The sequence below is a fragment of the Cydia splendana genome, chromosome 17 (genome assembly GCF_910591565.1).
Source record: "Cydia splendana chromosome 17, ilCydSple1.2, whole genome shotgun sequence".
NCBI classification, from domain to species: domain Eukaryota; kingdom Metazoa; phylum Arthropoda; class Insecta; order Lepidoptera; family Tortricidae; genus Cydia; species Cydia splendana.
The window spans coordinates 17,023,292-17,043,699 of NC_085976.1; the positions used below are offsets into that span (position 1 = coordinate 17,023,292).

Below are 20,408 nucleotides of genomic sequence, written 5' to 3' on the forward strand. Positions count from 1 at the left end.
CAGGAGGGATTTTGCCAATGACGACGTTTTAATACGTACCACGCACGATAAGAATGTTCGGTGAATAATTTTGATTTGGTAATGGGATATGTGCTGGGAACCTAAAACAAAAACATTTATTGTTATGGACATCACTGACAACACATGATATATGTACAGTTTATTAGAAAAAGAGCGGGAAAGGCAATAGTTTTGACAGTTAGGAAGCGTGCCAACATAAGGAGAAAAATAAGAAATGGACAATAGATATAAGATGACAAATATTATAGAAAGAGTAGAGCAAGTAGAGCCGTTAAAGTTTTATATTAAGTATTTTCTTAATAAAGACTACTACTCGAACACATTATCACACTTTTCTCTGGAATTACCCAATAATCATCACTTAAAATGTTGTTGTATACTTAAAGAAACTCACAAAGTATTGAAATCAACCAAATAACCACTGAAAAATATCATTCCTAATAAGATTTTCATCAATAATCGCAGTAACGAACGAATCACCTCAAAAACATTTGAAATTACGATGTCTAGATTGTCTATGAATCGTATTTTTGGAATGACACTTTGACGTCACGTTTTTTTAGTTTATGAATTTATGATGAATACACTTTGTACATACATACAGTCATAGATCTAAGAAACTACGGACACCACGTCGTTAATACAAAACTAATTTGATAACACGAAATTTTCTTCGATTCACAACTCGAATGTTAAGCTAATAACAAAGCATTGAGTTGATTCTCGGACAAATAAGCTATCGAGGTTTGGGCTAGAGACAGCGATGATTCGTTGCCTTCAATCATACAATGAAAATGGGCTTTTATCGTCATTTTGATACGTTTATTTCTCCGATTTAGTCGGAGAAAATTCGTAGAAGTTTCTTGATCTCATATTTAGGTAAGTAAAACACCATACAATTTTAACCGTTTTATTTTTCATATAAAAATAATTTATTTCATCTTATTCTAAACTAATCTAGAATGTTGAAATATTTACACATCGGTAACACGAGCTGTGGGCAAGAGTGCGATTCGATACAGTTACTATGAGTTCACAAATAAATGCTTTTAAATATTTTGTAATACTATTCCTATTTATCCTACGTACGCTTACAACAGTGATCTTGACTCTCTCACTTCCACCACTCACCGAAAAAACATTATGACATCTAGTACTTCTAATAGTTCTTAAGTATCTCAAGGTTAAAGTTGTGGCCTGTCAGTTGTTTGGAACTGTCAAAATTTTGTTCTAACTGACAGGTCGATTCCGTCCGGCGGACTGTTAATCAGTGGGCCCCTTAACATACTGGCTCCTGAAAGGTGTTTTTTCAGTATGTGATAGAAATACAAAATCCGTAGTTTTTGAGATCAGAGCAGAAAAGAGTTAAAGCTATGACATGAGTATCTTAGGAGCATTTCCAGAAGTCTGTCCCGTAAAAAACAATAAAAAAAATTGTCACAGAAAGATATACTTTTACACCTATGACGCTTAAGAAAATTCGCGTTTGTACAGGACACAAGGTAGACCAATAATTTAAATGCTCCTTGAAATGGTATTGCTAAAATTTGAGTCTACTCCATGGCCATGAGTTCTAATAAACTGAAGGGACGTTCCTGATAATCTTCATACGATTCCTCCTCGTCTTTCACGTCTCTCGAACCTCTCCGATCCTCGTCGCCTTGGTACTGGAACTCATCATCATCCAATAAACGTTCTTTATCATCATATTCATACTCATCATCATATTTCCCATCTCTATGCTGTCTGTGTTTCTCATCGAAGGCATCAAAGAAATCTGCGAAATCGTCATCCGCTTTGATGAATTGTTCCTGATTGGTGCTTTCTTGTTCATCTAATTTTGAGGACTCATTGCTTTTTGATTCTGTTACGGAGTCGTCAAACGTGAATCCTCCGAAAATTTCTTCGAAAATATCAGGCGTTGAAGATGGTTCAGTCGTTGTAGTAGTACTAGTTGTTGAACTTGTTTGTTCTAATGCTTGAACTGCTAGCTCCTCTTCTTCTGGCTTCTTAACCTCAACGGTTGTTTCTTCTGACCTTTCCTTTGGCTTTTCTACTGATATTGTCTCGTGTACAGTCGATTCCTCTGCCCTCCATTCCTCAGTCTTGACTTCTTCTGTAGTATTGTTATGGGTATGTAGTTTCTTCTTCTTACATTTGGTTTTGTTTTTTGCTGCGGATAAAGGCGTCGTCACTACGACTTCTGCAGTTGCTTCCACCTCTTCTTCATTTTCTACTATTTCGTTTGTAGTTTCATTCGGAGTTACCAATGCTGATGTAGAGGGGAAGAACTCTGAGGTTTCTCTGGACTCCTGTTCGTCATCTCTTTCATCTGAATCATCTAAATCATCCTCAGGGCCAAAGGAATATTCTGGTAATTCACTAGTGATATAAACATGATCTGCTACCTCCTCGTACGCTGGGGTAGTTGGTTTCGATGCATGATTAGTAGTTGCTATAGACTCCGTAGTAGTAGATACAGATTTTGATTTGTAAGGACTGACGACATGATCTTCTCGGCCTTCTTCGTCAAATTGCATATCTGAGAATTTAGGCGTAGACGTAATGTAGTTCGTGTATTTAGTTCCCTTCCTTCTCGGTTTGATTACACCCGTTGGTGGTATGATCGTCCGTGCCTTTTCTTCTTTCTTATCATGGCCTGTTAGAACACTCCTGTATCTTAACGTAGATTGCCTGTAGCGGCTTTTTGTTTTTGGTGGTTCAGTTTCCGGGGCCGGTGTCGGCGTTTCGGTAGTTGTTGGAGGTTGTGTGGTAGTTGTCGTCGTTTGAACGGTTGTTGTCGTGGGCTCAGGAGTAGTAGTAGTTGTTGTCGTCGTCGTTGACGTTGTCGTAGTCGATTGCGCGGTAGCAGACGCTGAACTAGCTTGAGGCGTCAGATCTTGTTCTTTGCGTTTGGATGGACGTTCAGTTGTAGTGGTAGTTGTTGTAATGCGTTTGTGTTTCTTAACTTTTTCTGGTTTAGTGAATTTCGGTGGCGGACGCGTGCGTTTCTTGGGCTTTGGCGTAGTTGTAGGCGCTTCAGTGGTAGTGGTCGTAGTAGTTTTCGTTGTTCTCTTGGGTAACCGCTTGGTGGTCGTGGTTGGAGCTGGCGTTGTTGTGGTGGTTGTGGACACCGTTGTTGTCATCATAGGAGTAGTAGTTTCAGGCGTTTTAGCCTTTCCTTTCTCAGCGCTCTCAGCGGCCATCGGCGTAGTCTTAGCGAACGCGCCCAACACGTTGGTCCACTCCGCATCGCTGTCCTCTGCCACGCTGTGCGCGGTTATAATCTCGGGTGCTGTGGTTGTAACTCGTTGTGTATTTACGATTTCGTTCTTCTTCGGTGGCTTCTTAGCGGTCGAATTAGATTTTCGGAAATGATTGTCGCTCGCGGCTTCAGCTTTCTCGGTAGTGTTGCTGTTTGCATAATTCACTGTGATCGGCCTAAATGCAGTGTCAAGTAATGGATCCGGTTCTGAGAATGAGGAAACGTCTAAAACTTGAGGGCTTGGTCTGAAGTCGGTCGGCCGAGGAGTCTTATGGAGCTTTGACGAGTGAACGAGTCTCAGAGGTGGCATCGGCTTGAAAGGTTTCTTGTCCATTGTCACGAAAACTCCAGGAGGCGCGTTGTAGACGGGCGGCCTGACATGGTCCGTGACGTAACTAATTTTCACCGTCGTCGGCTTCTGTTTGTTATAAGTTTTCGGTGGACGCACGTCAGGTTTCTGAGTAGTCTGAGTAGTTTCTTCAATGTTCGGTTTCAACGGTGTTGTAGTTTCGATGGTGTAGTTCTTTTGAGGCAAAACCGGATTGGGTGGAGTTGGTAATACAGGTGGCCGTGACGTCTTTCCTGGTTTGTGAGGCGGTCCATGTCTGTGGTCCTGGTGATAGGGGGCGCTGACGACTCCTATCTGCTCGATGTCCAAGTAGTGTTGTTGATGATGCGGCGGGGGTGGCGGGGGGATCGGGCGACGGTACTGATTATATTTGTACACATGATGGGTCTTGTGAGGTACTAACTTCTGCTGATGCTCGCTTGGAGAACCTACATATCCTGCCTTTTGATGGTCATTCGGCGATCCTACGTACCCAGCCTTGGAATACTGTTGGTATATCGGCGGGGGTGGATTGTACTGGTTTTGCTGGTACTGTTTAGGCTTGTACCGTAGTGGGGGTATATCATCATCATCATCAGAGAACAGTGAGGACCATAGTCTGTCGAGGCCGTTATGATGCTGTCTCGCTTGGTTCCGTGGAGCGATGTTCTTGTGGATCCAAAGCGCTCGATCAGCGCGCGTTGGCTGTACTGCTGCCGGTATCGTTACCGGTGGTGTTGTAGACTCATAATACCGATTCTCCAAAGGCGCGTCCACTATTCTCTCCGGAGCGGTCTCTCTGACAGTAAACGTTCTCGCGGGTTTCTCATGCTTCTTATGTTTCTTCTGCGTGATCACTGAAAACGTGAGCTCGTAATGATATCGCCCGGTCACGTCTGAGTCTCTCTGTCGTATCCTCTTAACTGACCAGAGCGCTTTAACACCGTCCATGCATTTCTCCCTGCACTTATCTTTGAACTTATCGTCTTCTTTGAACCTGAATCCGCCGTTCTCCTCCATCAGCTTACCCTTGGCCATCATGACAACATCTCCGACCATGGGAGGATCTTCGTTATCATTTCTATCGAAGGGCGCTCGCTTGACTTTGTCCCAGAGATCTCTTTCGTCAAAATCGTTGGTGTGTTCGGGACTCCCGTTTGCTATGAGCTGGTCTATCTTGTCTCTGACGAGGGTGAGATAGACGCTGTGTCGGAGTGCGTCTTCCCAGTAGTGGGCAGGCGCGTGTAATACTTCCTGCAGGGTGGGCACCCTGTCCGCGCGCTGTCCCCTCCACCCCCGCACCTCGTGCCACTCGTTCAGCGGTATCGGTGTCGGCCGGAAATCTTCATCCCCTGCTCCTTTTCGTATCTGAAACCAAGGAAATATTTAATTAGCATAATTTATAGATGTTCATGACATTGTGATTAACTGATATAGTGTATTGCTGATTGATGTAATGCTGAAATAGGCAACAATAATAGTGACGTGTCAAATTATTTTTATGAAATTTTTTGATATGTTTTTTTTTAAGTAGTCACAGTAGGTATGGATATGGAGGCCTTCGTTACGTTTTCTTTAATATATGACATCTATTTCGACTTGTAATGCGAAATTCACCCGGTGATGACCGGAATCCTGTCATAAGGGAACGGCCGAAGAGAGAGATTACAACGTAATTTCGCCGACATATTCAACTTCAATACCGCAAATACAATTTCACAAATGGAGTAAACAAGCTATTATTAGAATTGTAAAAAATGTGCATTTCAGCGTTGCGTTCGAAAGTAAAACGGGAAAGTGTGGCGTGCGGCGGTCGCGTGCCCGGCGGGCGGTCCCCGCGCCAATTTCCAATGCACCGTTTACAATAGAATTTTGTCTGAAATTCTTTAATGTAATTTGCGGATTATTAACAGATCAATAGGGACTGTAATAATAAATAATTATCCTTTCTTATACCCCTTCAAAATTTATTTTTAAATCCTTTTAAGTTATATATTATAACGGGGTGGATTTGGACTTGTTATCTGAAAAGTAGTTACCTACCTACATTTGTATATGCATATTGACAGCTGAAACAATAATTAAAAATATACGGAATTATTTTTATTTAGAAAAAATATATGCATCAGATGATAAATTTTGAATTTTGAAACGTATTATGAAGGTAACACGTTACGTTACTGTCGAGTTATTTTAGGGAATTGCAAATCGGTAAGTTTTTATATATTAGACATTACGGCATTACGTATACTTTTATCAAGAAATTATGTATAATTTTTATTCAATAGGGGGTGTACTGCAATGTTCTGCCGCCAGAGTGCAGCACTATCACATATTATATTATAAACCATAGTTACGGAGCCAAAAATTGTGTTCCTAGCATTTCCCTCTACAACTTTTTTTGGGCATTCGTTGCCTGAGCTATATGATTTCATCAACCAATGTAATCCTCTAAAAAACATGACTGCAATATAGGTATTTTTTACCTTCTTTTTTTTATACCACATCGGTGGCAAACAAGCATACGGCCCGCCTGGTGGTAAGCAGTCACCGTAGCCTATGGACGCCTGCAACTCCAGAGGTGTTACATGCGCGTTGCCGACCTTTTAAAAACCTGTACACTCCTTTTTTGAAGAACCCCATACTGTAGACCCTCGGGAAAACCTCGGAAGGGAGCTCATTCCACAGCCGGAGCGTCCGCGGGAGGAAATTCCTCTTAAATCGCACAGTACGCGACCATTTAGGTTCTAGGGTGTGAGGATGAACACCCTGCCGACGGCGAGCGGTGCGGTGATAGAAAGCGGCCGTTGGCATCATGTCAAATAGTTCCTCAGAGCACAGCCCATTGTACAAGCGGTAAAACTCACACAAGGAGGCAAAATCTCTCCTTAGACTTAAAGGTTCAATACCGCTTGTGAGTTTGGGATCATCGACGATTCGTACAGCGCGATTTAGGACTGAGTCGAAGGGTCCAAGCTGCCATCCAGGTGCTCCTGCCCAAAGGTGACAGCAGTACTCCATATGGGGTCTGACTTGCGATTTATAAAGCAGCAGTTTTTGCCCCGGAGTAAAGTATCGCCTCGCTTTATTGAGCACACCGATTTTTTTGGATGCCAGCGCACCTTCTCTAATTAACACTGAATTCTTGAAATGTATGGTTTGCGCAAACCCGTAACAATGGTCTAATCTCGACCAAATCGACCAATAAACTATTTAGGCGCAAAGCTGCGTATAAAGTGTACTTGCGAAATATTCTCACCCGTCTGAGTGTCAAGAGCGAAGGTTAGCTTAATTTATATAGATGTTCATGACATTATGATTAATGTACATAATGTTGGAATAAGTCTATTTAACAATACCGCTACCGAGTCCGTCTACGCTACTCTCAGACCAAGCTAACTTTTGAACAAACTTGTCAAGTTGTCAGTAAGAATGAATACATAATACATATGTATCCATATAAGTATTGTTATTGTTATCTAGACACGCTGCAGCGTGTTAAGCCAAGTTCAAAAGAAAAAAAAAGAACTGGCGACGCAGCGGCCTTGTGTTATATTACACGAACCATTTGGAGCCACTTAGAACCCCTGCGTAACTCATAATTTATTGAACATAAACATATGAAATTTGGTTCATTTATTAAGACCCTTAAGGCTAACTAGAACCTCAAATTTCATGAATATAGCTCAACCGTTTGTTAAGATACAAATATCTAAAAATCGGGATTTTTCTCACTGACGTACTGACCTATCATCAAAAACCTAATCCACTTTCTGATGACCTAAGCAAGTTGAAATTTGGTTAAAATATAATTTAGTGTGGTCCGACTCGTAAGTTTTTACGCCAAATGCCACGTCAAGTATCTCTGTTCATGGCCCGTGGTCTATACTCTAAATCATAATTAGATTCCAAAAAATGTTGCCACTGCAATAATTTGTTTGTAAAATAGTAAATTCCTTTTTATAAATAAATACGCTAAGATAATTTAATTATTGGTAATTTTACGCCTACGATTTAAAAAAGTACTTTTATTTACTTATTTTTACATAAATACAAGACGCGCTAGTAAAAAGTGGCAGCATTGTCTTACTTTCTTTGGAATCTAATTATGATTTAGAGTATATACGTGGATGGTTTAAGGTTTTTTTTACGAGTATTAGGATAAGGTAAATAAGGTTATCAATCTCTTTAAACTTGGCAAACTGGTGGCAATCGAGTACAGTGGACCACGAAATCTGTCGATTAATGGAACGGATTTCTTTTTCCACTGAGATATTACAGCATAGATTATCTGAATTATCTAGTAGGGAGTGTATGATCTAGACCCAGTTGTGCACGGAGCGCGACGACTTATCGTAACGATTTATACGCCACTTCCATTCAGTTTTCCATATGATAATCTTAGCAAGGTAAATTGATTTTTTAACAAGTTTTATTAGGTCGACCTGTATGTAACTATGTAATGGAATCTAAGGTAACTAATTTAACCATCTTCCAAGGATCGTAGCGTCATGAAAATTGGCAGCTGTATGTAGTTCTGATGACAATACAATAATATGGTACTGTCGAACTGATCTGATGATGGAGACAGGAGGTGGCCATAGGAACTCTGTGATGAAACAACGTAACCTAATTGTGTTAGGGTTTTTTTAGAATTGTCTCGATGAGTATTAGTTGTCTGTCGTAAGAAAAGTACAGTCAGCGATAAAAGCTTGTACCAAAAATGAAATTTTTGCCAAAAACTTATTATAGATCTATAAATTGTTCGTTGTTAGCTGGACGTTGTACGAAGGGCATTATTTCTAACACACTGTTATTAACTTCACTTGTAACATATGTAGTTAACGAAATCCTTCAACTAATTTTTTACCGACATATACTGAGTTGAATCCAAAATAAATATTGTGAGTTTAGGTAGGTATGTATGTATGTTACATATTTGTATTCGTTTCACGTTTATAATATGTGACGTTCCACGGCAAAAGGTACCTTAAGGCGGCTTATGTCGCATAGCGCCGCAATAATATTGGAGCGGCGTTAATAATAGCGTAAGCGCCAACCGTCATAAGGTACCATTCCGCTTGGGACGTCACATATTAGCTGGACTGAAGTAGTATATTTTATTGCAATATCCAGGATATTTGATATTTGATTTGATATTTATTGAAATAAAATTTTACAGCATTACAGCTAAGGGGCGCCAATGCGCTGTAAAATTAAGTAAGTCATAAAAAAGCTATAGGTACTAAAATTATAAGATAAATATGATAGTAATTAATAAGCGACCTATGTTGACTCGCAAAAACGTAAAAATTCTTTATAAAGTTTATGACTCTGGTCCGCAAACAAGTCGCAGTAAGGTGCAAAAGATAAAAAAGAAAAATAGTACCAACAATGCTTATTGAATTTTAATTTTGACAATTTCCGAACCTTTTAAACTTTAATAGTTACTCGTATTCCTCTTGATAGAATATGACGTTAAATATAAAAACCGGGCAAGTGCGAGTCGGACTCGCGCACGAAGGGTTCCGTACCATAATGAAAAAAAAAACGGTCACCCATCCAAGTACTGACCACGCCCGACGTTGCTTAACTTTGGTCAAAAATCACGTTTGTTGTATGGGAGCCCCATTTAAATCTTTATTTTATTCTGTTTTTAGTATTTGTTGTTATAGCGGCAACAGAAATACATCATCTGTGAAAATTTCAACTGTCTAGCTATCACGGTTCGTGAGATACAGCCTGGTGACAGACAGACGGACGGACGGACGGACAGCAAAGTCTTAGTAATAGGGTCCCGTTTTACCTTTTGGGTACGGAACCCTAAAAAGGCTCTTCAACTTGAAATGTCAAAAAGCGGCCAAGTGCGAGTTGGACTCGCCCATGAAGGGTTCCGTAGCAGCAAGTAACAATAAAATTGCGGTTTACGATTTATGACGTATTAAAAAAAACTACTTACTAGATCTCGTTCAAACCAATTTTCGGTGGAAGTTTGCATGGTAATGTACTTCATATATTTTTTTTAGTTTTATCATTCTCTTATTTTAGAAGTTACAGGGGGGGGGGGGGGGACACATTTTACCACTTTGGAAGTGTCTCTCGCGCAAACTATTCAGCTTAGAAAAAAATGATATTAGAAACCTCAATATCATTTTTGAAGACCTATCCCACACACGTATACCCCACACGTATGGGTTTGATGAAAAAAAAAATTCGAGTCTCAGTTCTAGGTATGGGGAACCCCCAAAATGTATTGTTTTTTTTTTCAATTTTTGTGTGAAAATCTTAATGCAGTTCACAGAATACATCTACTTACCAAGTTTCAACAGTATAGTTCTTATAGTTTCGGAAAAAAGTGGCTGTGACATACACGGACAGACAGACGGACAGACATGACGAATCCATAAGGGTTCCGTTTTTTGCCATTTGGCTACGGAACCCTAAAAAAGTAGAATGTTGTACATTACGTTATAAAGTTCGGATTTTCGATCACCTGTTGTCACGTCGGAAATCCGCCAGTTTTAGAATACATCTCTAAGAAATACGATAAAACTTCAATACGCAATAACAATGTCTCTAAGGTGTAATAACAACAAACATAACCATAATAAACAATCGTGTTGTTTCCGTTAATATGCAATGTTTATTTTATCCGTTAAATTTATTTACACGACCCAATTGGTTGAATCAGCTCAAAAATTAATAACAATTCATGATACCAAAATTTACCAGAAACAACTTGAATACGTTTATCGCTGCAGTCAGCGAAAGTACAGTACTTTTCTTTCAACAGGCAACTAATACTCATCAAAACAATCGAAACAAATTAAAACACAATTAGGTTACGTTGTTACATCACAGAGATCCTTTGGGCATCTGTGTCCATCATCAGGTCAGCTCGTCGAGTACCATAATATTGCATTGTTACATATGCATGTGAAGTTTTAGCTCAATTGAATAATGGGAAGTGGGTAAATTTAACTTGCAAGATTTGACCCGAAACCCGGCCAACATATTACAAACATTGCAAATTAAATAACAGCTTTTAAAAATCCCCACAATATTGTCTCATAGTTAATACAACACGGAACGTAGCCGTAATAAACAGTCGTGATATATGATTCGAGTAATAAGACGCGCTGATATCCGCCAACGCTCTACTTCGCTGGGAAACTCACATTCCACAATAGAAGGTCATTGTCTAACGTTTGTCACTTATTGGATGAGAACGTAACTTACTAATTACTATTATAATTATAACTATTGTGTTGTGATGTAAAAGTTTTCCGATATTTGGTTCATATAACTCTTTAAACTTGATTACACTTGATTGACTTCGCTGGCCCAATATTACAGGGTTCTATGTTTCACTTTTATCGAACTGAAATTTGAACATTGTCATAGTGACATTAAGTCGAATTTCAACTATCTTGACAATGTAACATAGTACCCTGTAATATTAGGCCAGCGACTTGGTAGAGTACTTAGTAGGTAGTTAAGTAGGCAAAAAGAAGAAAGGGTAGTTTTTAGCCCGATTCAAGGAGGGAGGGGGGCTTAAAGAAACGAAAAATGAAGTTATCTACGAAATAAATTAATTAAAAGCACATTTGTTGGAGTTAAACCCTTTGACTACTTTGAGTGGTGATTTGAGTTTTGAATTTTCGAATCACGTGATTATTTTAATACTAGCGACCCGTCGCACGGGTTACACAAAACTGTAACAAATTATACACCTAAACCTTCCTTAAGAATCACTCTATTGATAGGTGAAAACCGCATGAAAATCCGTTCAGTAGTTTTTGAGTGTATCGCGAACATACATACACACAAACAGACAGACGCAGCGGGGGACTTTGTTTTATAAGGTGTAGTCATATTTATGTATTACAAAGTTCTACGCATTGAAGACCTTTATCGGAATTCTTCATAAATATTTAGCCTAATTTTAATTCTTAAATAATCTACCAATGTCACTATAAAAAAAATACCAAATTACTCACAAGTAAAACTAACAAAACGCATATAACCCCGGACCGCATTGTTAATCACTGATTCACAGCACATAGATGATCGATATGTATCATAGATCAGACGCGTGCGGCGCCGTGGCACCGAGCATCGCGGACTGACGCCTGCGCACCGTCGGGCGCACAGCTCACCCCTAGTGGGGGGTGGCACGCGGAAATATCACGCATTACACCAAATAGACGTCTATTCATTTATATCTCTTTGAGGTTAGGACTTTTTTGATTGGAGTTACAGAGAGTATTGCATTGATGGACGGTTTGGCTATTTGATGAACTTATTGAATAATTTGTTTGTGTTTTTTAGTGGAAATTGTTGGGTATAAGAAATATTGCATATGTTGTTGCGTTGTTGCATATATGTAATGAATTATGTATGCTATTTACAGTAAAATTAAATTTTATTCCAAATTACAGTTGTCATTATAAAATAGCGACCCGCCCCGGCTTCGCATTATACACCTAAACTAAACCTTCCTCAAGAGTACCTCTATTGATAGGTGAAAACCGCATGAAAATCCGTTCAGTAGTTCTTGTTTATCGCGAACATACAGACAGACGCGGCGGGGGACTTAGTTTTATAAGGTGTAATGATTTTAGTATCAATAGTTAGTACTTGGTCTAGAAAATATTATCAATATAGGTGTTTATTCGGATAGGGGTTGAATCTAAGACTGTTCTTATTTCAGGGACTAAAATGACGTTAACCACACAGCCCTAATATTATAAATATAAACTTTGAGGGCTTTGAGAAACACATTTTAGATGCGAATTTGATTAAAGACGCATAATCTTTAGGTACACTTTATGGTTTTAAATCTAAACTAGAATTTGTTAAACAAATGTTAATAAGACTCTTAATACTCGTATATTACTCGAGTTATTTTACGTCAAAAAGACGGAGTTTTGTTCAAAGGCAAAGAACAGTTAAACAGGGTTGGTTAACCGTGATCTTTGTAACCAGGATTCGAAGCCACGGTTTCAAAGTCACATACTAGAACCTCAGCTAGCTAGAACCGCTAAATTCAATATATCTTTTTCGTGTGCCATTACAAACTTCCAATTAAACTTTTTACACAACAAAATTCCTTAAACATTCAACCGCGCCAACGATCCGGGAAACGACATTACGTGTGTTACACCCATTACGTAACCGCACTTAATTAGACACATGCGATTTGCAAGGGAAAGCCAATGAAAAACAAACTTGCGATGTCCAGTCGCCATCAGATATATCGGCGCGGCTAAGGCGCTCTCAAATATCTGAACACGCCTCTATTGTCAAGGCGTTAGAGAGCGTGTTTAGATATTGTGAACACCTTGGCCGCTCCGATACCTATATCTGATGGCGACTGTCAGGTCTTGTGGACGTTTCTGGGCGGACAAAAACTGGCTGACAAGATTCGCGCCTGTAATTTGGACTTTTCAGCCGGCGTATTATGGATGGCTTTATCCATCTTTATCCTCGTGATAAAATAACTGTCACTTTTTAACACCGCGGGATAGAAAGTGACGGACACCGTTTTATCACGCTGTCACGTAGACAAGAACGACCATCATATCCCTACTGGTGTGCTTTTTAATTTGGTATTTAGGAGACGGTTGTGTTGTAAAGTAAAATGATGTCATTCTAGCTGTCCACTCATTAAACACACTCACTCGCTGCCAAAAAAAAGAAAAGCGTGCACTCACAGAAAAAGGAAAAAAAAACTACGCTGTATTTTAACGCAACATTTAACGATTAAACTTTTTATGTGTATGTATAATTAATACTTGGCGAAATACCTTTTTATGTGCCTTATATAAACTTGAATTAACTCACAAATTAATAAGTGCACTGGTAAAATTCGTGCAGGTCGTTTTTTTACCGACTTTCAGTTGAATTTTCTTTTTCTTGTTATGAATGGGTATTGGGTAAGGTCTTCGAGCATTTAATAACTGGAGTCGCCTTTAAGAGCTTACCCCTCTGCCGAAAAACTTGCACAAAGTGTGCAAACTTTTGTATGGACTGACATGGCTATTTGTACCTTACGTACAAATCATGTAGAAATAGCAATTAATACATTTGACGTCCCCTCCCCGCAAAAATCGGCAGACTGTTTCGTACAGAAAATGAAAGCCATGACGTCTCCAGTTACTAAATACTCTAAGGGTAAGGTGCATAACTTTGAGAGCGGGGTGATTTTGAAAATGGCAAATTGGCAAATGACAATAAAACCAAAAGCACATTATACCTACTTTAGCAACACTACCGAAACGCTTCCCAAGGCAGAGCGTGAATACTTTTGTAATCCTATGTATAAAAGAGAAGCGAAAAATGTATTGCTATGTAAAATGTAAAGCATATTTGCTTACAAATTACAATTAATGGGTTGTAAATTATAGCTATAAATCGACACTTCGTGATACTTATGATCGATCTAGTTGGCAATACGCATGCGATCTGATTATAAGTTGTTATTAGCGAATCTTTAAAATTCAGCGTATCACAAGTTATACGGAGAACAATATGTTCTAATAATTTGTGAATGAAGTTTTTTGACCGATAATAGGCCTCGGCATCTTAATTTTACTGATGGTATACATGCATACGCCGTGCCTCCAACATATGTTGCGGAAAGTTCATTGCGATGATTCGAAACCCAACGAAAGCCGAAGGCCCAGCTCCGCGTAGGGCCGAAGGCCTGGAGCGTCTCACAGGTTCACCCAACCACGCAAGGCCGAAGGCCGACCTGCGGGAGTGCAGTGCTAAGCAGAAGTACAACTGCATGTTTTTCACCAGTATGAGTTCAACAATCCTAGCTGTCCGTCCAACCTATCCATCGTACCGTAGGATGGACAAGAACATTCGTTTGGTATTGGAAATATGGTGATCAGCTACTTGATACATCTTACATCAGATGTCTTCCTGTAAAGCGTTAGGATAACTGAGGAAGCCAACAAAGGACAGCTATAACTATATGCCAAGTAAAAATCTACCTTCAGCCGATGACTTAAAGATTTAGATATTCCACATGTTGACAGCGTAGGCACATTATTTTATAGCAATCTTAAGGTCGATGTATACATGACGATCGGAACAGCTATGAGTTATGTACATTTTATATTTGCATGGCTTCGTCGTATGGCCACGCGTTCGGCGGACAGAATAACGTATGAGACAAAAGCCACATTACAGGCTAGCATACACCGTGCCCAAGATAGAGCGGCTTGGAGAGCACTGGTGAAGAGTGTCCACAGTCGTCAGGTCGTCACGTTCCTCAGCCATGAGGATACGACAAAGAAGAAGATTTTGCACACGAAAGTTAACAGTACCGCCTTGCCCAAGATTCTTACTGGAAAATTTTGTACCTTTGGGGCGGCCGGTCGCTTTAATTAGTTTTATTGAACTCGTCCTTGGTAGAAAACACCATACGTTTGAAGCGCCCATTGTCTAATTTATTTGAGCGGTGCAAGTCGCATTTCCACTTCAATCCACAGACATTTGGTAGGCAAATTGGCTGTGCCCAGTTCTCACCATATACTTATTGACCGTTTTGTCCGCCTGGCTCACACAGGCTCAGGTAGATCTGACAGAGTGAGGGTTGGTTGCACCAAACCAGAGTGAGGGTTGGTTACACCAAACCGTCTGTCACTGTTAAAGCGTTCGCTAAATTTTATTGTATGGTAATTGAAATACTAAATAATCCTCTGCTGAGTGATGTGAATCAGTCTGTTAAGTGTGATTAATCAGTGAGTGTGTTGCAACTCGCAGCGGCGCCATGGTTTTCTTCCCGGACGGAACGTATGCAGCGTCCTTTAGTAAACGGACTGCGATTATAGCTTTACTATGTAAGCGTAAACGACTCGCGATTTAAAATGATGGCCGCCTATCTGTCCACATCGGAGACAATGTCTAAGGAAACGGTTTACAACTTTGTCTTAAAATTTTCAACTGCTTCCGTGTCAACGCTCTGCGTGTTGCAATTGTTTTGCGGCATTTGTTTTAATCAATTAAAAACAAATACGCAGTTTTCCGGCTTTGCATTGTGTTTGTGAAAACGCAATAAACGGTTTAGAAAATTATAAAACGTTATTGTTATAAATGTTATAATGCTTGGTGAAAATTAACTATTCGACATATTTGTATGTATAATTAATAAGTATATTTTTTGTAAACGACATCATTGTTGGCGTGCGTGAAACAAAGTGACATAGAATTTATATCCGCGAAACGTTTAAGTCGTAAATCAAACGACGAGGGCGGCTGGGTTAAATCAGGAAAAGTGCGATTAGGATTTAAGGGCAATACGTTACCACAATACATTTATATGAATGATTTAAGATTATTCTTATTATGAGTGGAACCTTATGTATTTCCAGTCACTCAGTGTTCGAAATGTTGGAGGTACGGACACACATCAAAGGTATGCCCGTCAAATAGACTTGTTTTCCCCAAATGCGGAGGAAACCACCCTAACTGCGAAACTAAAACCTTTAAGTGTGTAAACTGCGGTATGAATCACATTTCGTTAGATAGGAAATGCCCGGTATTCTTAAAAGAGAGAAAAATAAGAGAAATAATGAGTGAACATAACCATACTTACCAGAAAGCATCAACGCTGTACTCTCCGCCTTCTCCGCCTATTCATCAGCCCACTTTCCGTTCTGAAATAACATCTGAGGTTTTAATTTAACGTTATTTATTTCAGAAATTAAATTTCCATAATATATTAGTAGCTTTTTTTTTAGTAGCTTATTATTACAAAATATATAACTAAAAAAAATATTAATTAAATATAACCTCCCAAATGTATGATAGTATGTAATTTACATTACTTAACTTTAGTTCCTTTGTGGTACGCCCCAAAAATAGGAGTAAGGTACTCGTAAAAGCGCAGTTACCTAAAACTTACTCAAGTTATTACTATTACGAACTCTATAGTATTTTTCAAACTCGATGGGTACGCTGACAGGTGTCATTTTACTACAATTTTGGCGTTTTTAGGTTATAAATTATATGGAGATGACACCTATCACCCTACCCATCGAGTTTGAAAAATAGAAATACTATACGCTCTGTTATAATTATATTCAGTGGCGGTTATCATATCATGGCCGCATTTTTATCACTTGTCATCATGTCCGGCGTCTCTTTCGCTCTTACATGCTTGTTATAATGTGAGAGGCATGATGACCGATGATAAAAAAAACCGGACAAGTGCGAGTCGGACTCGTAGTATTTGTTGTTATAGCGGCAACAGAAATACATCATCTGTGAAAATTTCAACTGTCTAGCTATCACGGTTCGTGAGATACAGCCTGGTGATAGACAGACGGACGGACGGACGGACGGACGGACGGACGGACGGACGGACGGGCAGCGGAGTCTTAGTAATAGGGTCCCGTTTTACCCTTTGGGTACGGAACCCTAAAAACCGAACATCTTAGCCCGGCTGGATACAAGTGAGTATTAGCAGGCGTGGCTCACTCCGCGATTTCGTCGCTTTGCAACTAAAAGTAGCTAAAAGTACATCCATTCCACACCAATTTTGGTGGCTAGCCATAAGCCGCGCGTGGCGCTGTCGCCACCTAGCGGCCATATCTGACATATCTGTCCTGATCGCAACAGACGCGTTTTGTTAGAGAGTGAGTCTTCTGTACCTAGTACTATTATTTATTCTGTGGTATTAGGGATGTAAAAAGGATTAGCTAAAATTAAGTCGTGTGAGAACCCACAAATCTCGTTAGAAGCAGTGTAACTGTGTGCAAAAATGTGTCCGTCTGAAATACTACCCGCGTCCACGCGAGCGCGCGGCGCGGCGGGCGAGTGAAAACCTCGCGTGCGCACTTTCCATCTCGGGCGCTTTTCGCCGTTTTTGCGAACGGGGTTCCTCGCGCATTTTTCTTTTGAATATAGTAAAATAGTGTAAGAGTAAAAACACCAGAGTACCATTTATATTTATACCAATATTTATTAGGGAATCACAAATATGAGAGTTTAGGTCTTAGATAATATGCGACGCAGTTCACGCGCAAAACCGATCTACAAGATGGACCACTAGTGATGTGGCATTCCCGGTTATGGTAGTGATGTGAAGCAGCGGATTCCGATGATTCCGCCATTTAGGTACTAGCTTAATTCTGCTCGCGACTTCGTCTGCGTGGAGTTAGTAATTGGGTTATTTTTCATCCAATCTGCTTTTTATCGATTCCCCATAAAAACTACCCCCCCTCACCTCCTTAAGTAGTAGTAGTAGTAAACTCTTTATTGTACAAAAAGACATATCAAAAATAACATACAATTAGTAAGAAGTACAAAGGCGAACTTATCCCTTTGAGGGATCTCTTCCAGTTAACCTTAAATGATGATTTCTGGGATAAAAACTACTATGTCATTTCCAGGGACTCAAACCATATTTCAACTAAATCGGTTCAGCGGTTTAAGCGTGAAGAGGTAACAAACAGACAGCGAGACACACTTTCGCATTTATAATAATAGTATATATTATAATACTATATAAGAACATATAGTATGACGACAGTTTAAATTCGACTACCATGTTATTTTTTTCTCATTTTCTTAAGTTTGCTTGATAGGTAAATAAGTCCAAGGGTGAATACATGTCACATGTTTAAAAAATGCATATTTTGAGGACACTTACACAGATAGGCCCAAACTAAGAATCGCTTCTTGTAAATACATACTATGGGTACCAGGCGACGGGTAGGTAAGGTACATACTTATATTATTTGTATAGAAAACTTAGATACATAGATTGAAATTTAGGAATTCGTTTTTGAGACAATGTGATGAGTTATTATCATCGAAAAAATCTGCAGAACCTTAAGTGCTAAAAAAAATAATCTTTACCAATTCTTCATCATGTCCCTGTCGCACGCGGAACGCATATTACAATCACATTCCCTCTTGCACAACCAATTTACAACTTTATCTACGACCCTTTAAGGTTCATTATCGCTAAACGCGGTTTAGGTATAGTAATAAATAACAAATATTCGTCAATACTAGAATGCATTGATGCATGTAACATGCGTAGAGATATGCTTGAATAGTCAATTGTCCGCTTTCCTTAATGAAATCATCATTACATTTTTACTGACTTACGTGAATCTGGATTGAATTGGATGGTATAAGGATCATATCAAATCAAATACCTTGGCCGTACGTAATTCAATAGTTAATTGTATGTAGGTATATGACTTATATGAGTGCACCTGGGGCGAGTTATATACTACTGTCGTTTTTTCTTTCGTCATATTTCGATAAAATTTGGTGGATAGATAAAGTTCCCTATGCTCTACATTCTACAATATATAAGCGCAATTTCACCGTGTGCTCTAAAATCTTCCCTTGAGTAATGAAAACGTATGGATTTTTTGTAACTCAACGGAAAATTAAATACATTTTTTTATTCCACTCAAAATGAGTTCTTCAATATTACCAAATTTTATCAATTTTTGACGAAAATGAAACAAAATAAAAACCAACCCGGCTATCAAATGATATTTGGGTGTCCAGTTCTCCTCGGGAAGTCACCTAGAGTGACCTGAGATGTGTAAAATGATTGCTAACCTTTCCGAATATACGGCCTCCTAGCCTAGTCGGTAGTGACCCTGCCTACGAAGCAGGAGGTCCCGGGTTCGAATCCTGGTAAGGGCATTTGTTTGTGTGTTTATCACAAATATTTGTTCCTGAGTTATGGATGTTTTCTACGTATATAAGTAATATATATACCTATGTATTATATATGTCATCGACATCGTCTAATGCCCACAACACAAGCCTTATTGAGCTTACTGTGGGACTAGGTAGATCTGTGTAAGATTGTCCTATACATAATATTTATTTATATTTATATAATCACACAAACTCAATATACCAAAGCATTTGAAATCTTTACAATAGATTTCACCTGCAATCGCTATCCGCTTGAGGCGCTAGAGCGGTAAGTTCGGTGATGAAATACGATTTACGTACGGCATGCTTTGATACTGTATCTGTTCACACATGGTTGCTTTTAATTGAATCTATCTGGACCCAAAGTTAACAAATAAGTATGTGCAAGGACTAAAAATTATATTTAAAATTATTAAAAGTAAAATAATAGCATCTACTAATGTTATAAATCAACTTATCAATGTTATCATACATACGTATTATAACCACAACGAAAAACGAGATATTTACCATGTATCTTTGTTTCTATAAAATGTAATTATAGTTATAATGTCTGTCTAATTATGTTAGCTTGAAATGTTATCGTAAAAAAAATTTTTTGATATATTAATATTTAAAAGTGTTAGATTGAAAACAAAAAAAATCTAGTCATATTAAATAAATACACGCTTGCAGCCGCAAACGCCAGATGCATATATGTAGTTGTAAATACGTAAAGACTATTTAAATATTAGTTGTTAAACACACAATATATTGTAGTCAAGCTGTAGTTGCCAAGCGGACCCCAGGCTCCCATGAGCCGTGGGCCATGGCAAAATGCCAGGACAACGCGAGGAAGATGATGATGATACAATATATTGTAATTTGTAGTCTATGATGACAATCTAAAAAAAAAACGTACTCAGTTATAGTTGAGAAAAAACGCCAACCAGTTCATGAATACTGTTTAGTTAGAAGTAGGTACGAAACTATTCCTATTCCAAGATTGATCGTCAAGATTGTGTGGCCTAATTAATCTTAGAACAAATTATTCCCTGGCCGAATTGACACCAAACCAGATACTTAGCACTTGTCTCGTTCCCACACTAG

The 20,408-nt window shown here is 39.0% G+C and overlaps 2 protein-coding genes across 2 annotated transcripts in view; one reads left to right on the forward strand and one right to left on the reverse strand.

The window, feature by feature from the left end:
- LOC134798904 (nuclear cap-binding protein subunit 1) overlaps positions 1-20,408 on the forward strand; it is a 30,749-nt gene that overhangs the window by 5,949 nt on the left and 4,392 nt on the right. The window lies entirely within an intron of this gene.
- LOC134798899 (mucin-2-like) lies at positions 1,294-11,770 on the reverse strand. The gene is made up of 2 exons (XM_063771287.1): positions 11,615-11,770; positions 1,294-4,982 (listed from the first exon to the last, which is right to left on the reverse strand). The coding sequence occupies exons 1-2, from the start codon at positions 11,651-11,653 to the stop codon at positions 1,575-1,577; spliced, it is 3,447 nt and encodes a 1,148-aa protein (XP_063627357.1). The 5' UTR covers positions 11,654-11,770; the 3' UTR covers positions 1,294-1,574.

Excerpts from the sequence above, each read along its gene's own strand:
- LOC134798899 (XM_063771287.1), bottom strand. The coding sequence starts at position 11,653 with ATGCGGTCCGGGGTTATATGCGTTTTGTTAGTTTTACTT. Across the intron at positions 4,983-11,614 it reads GCGTTTTGTTAGTTTTACTT|ATACGAAAAGGAGCAGGGGA; the intron begins GTGAGTAATTTG and ends CCTTGGTTTCAG.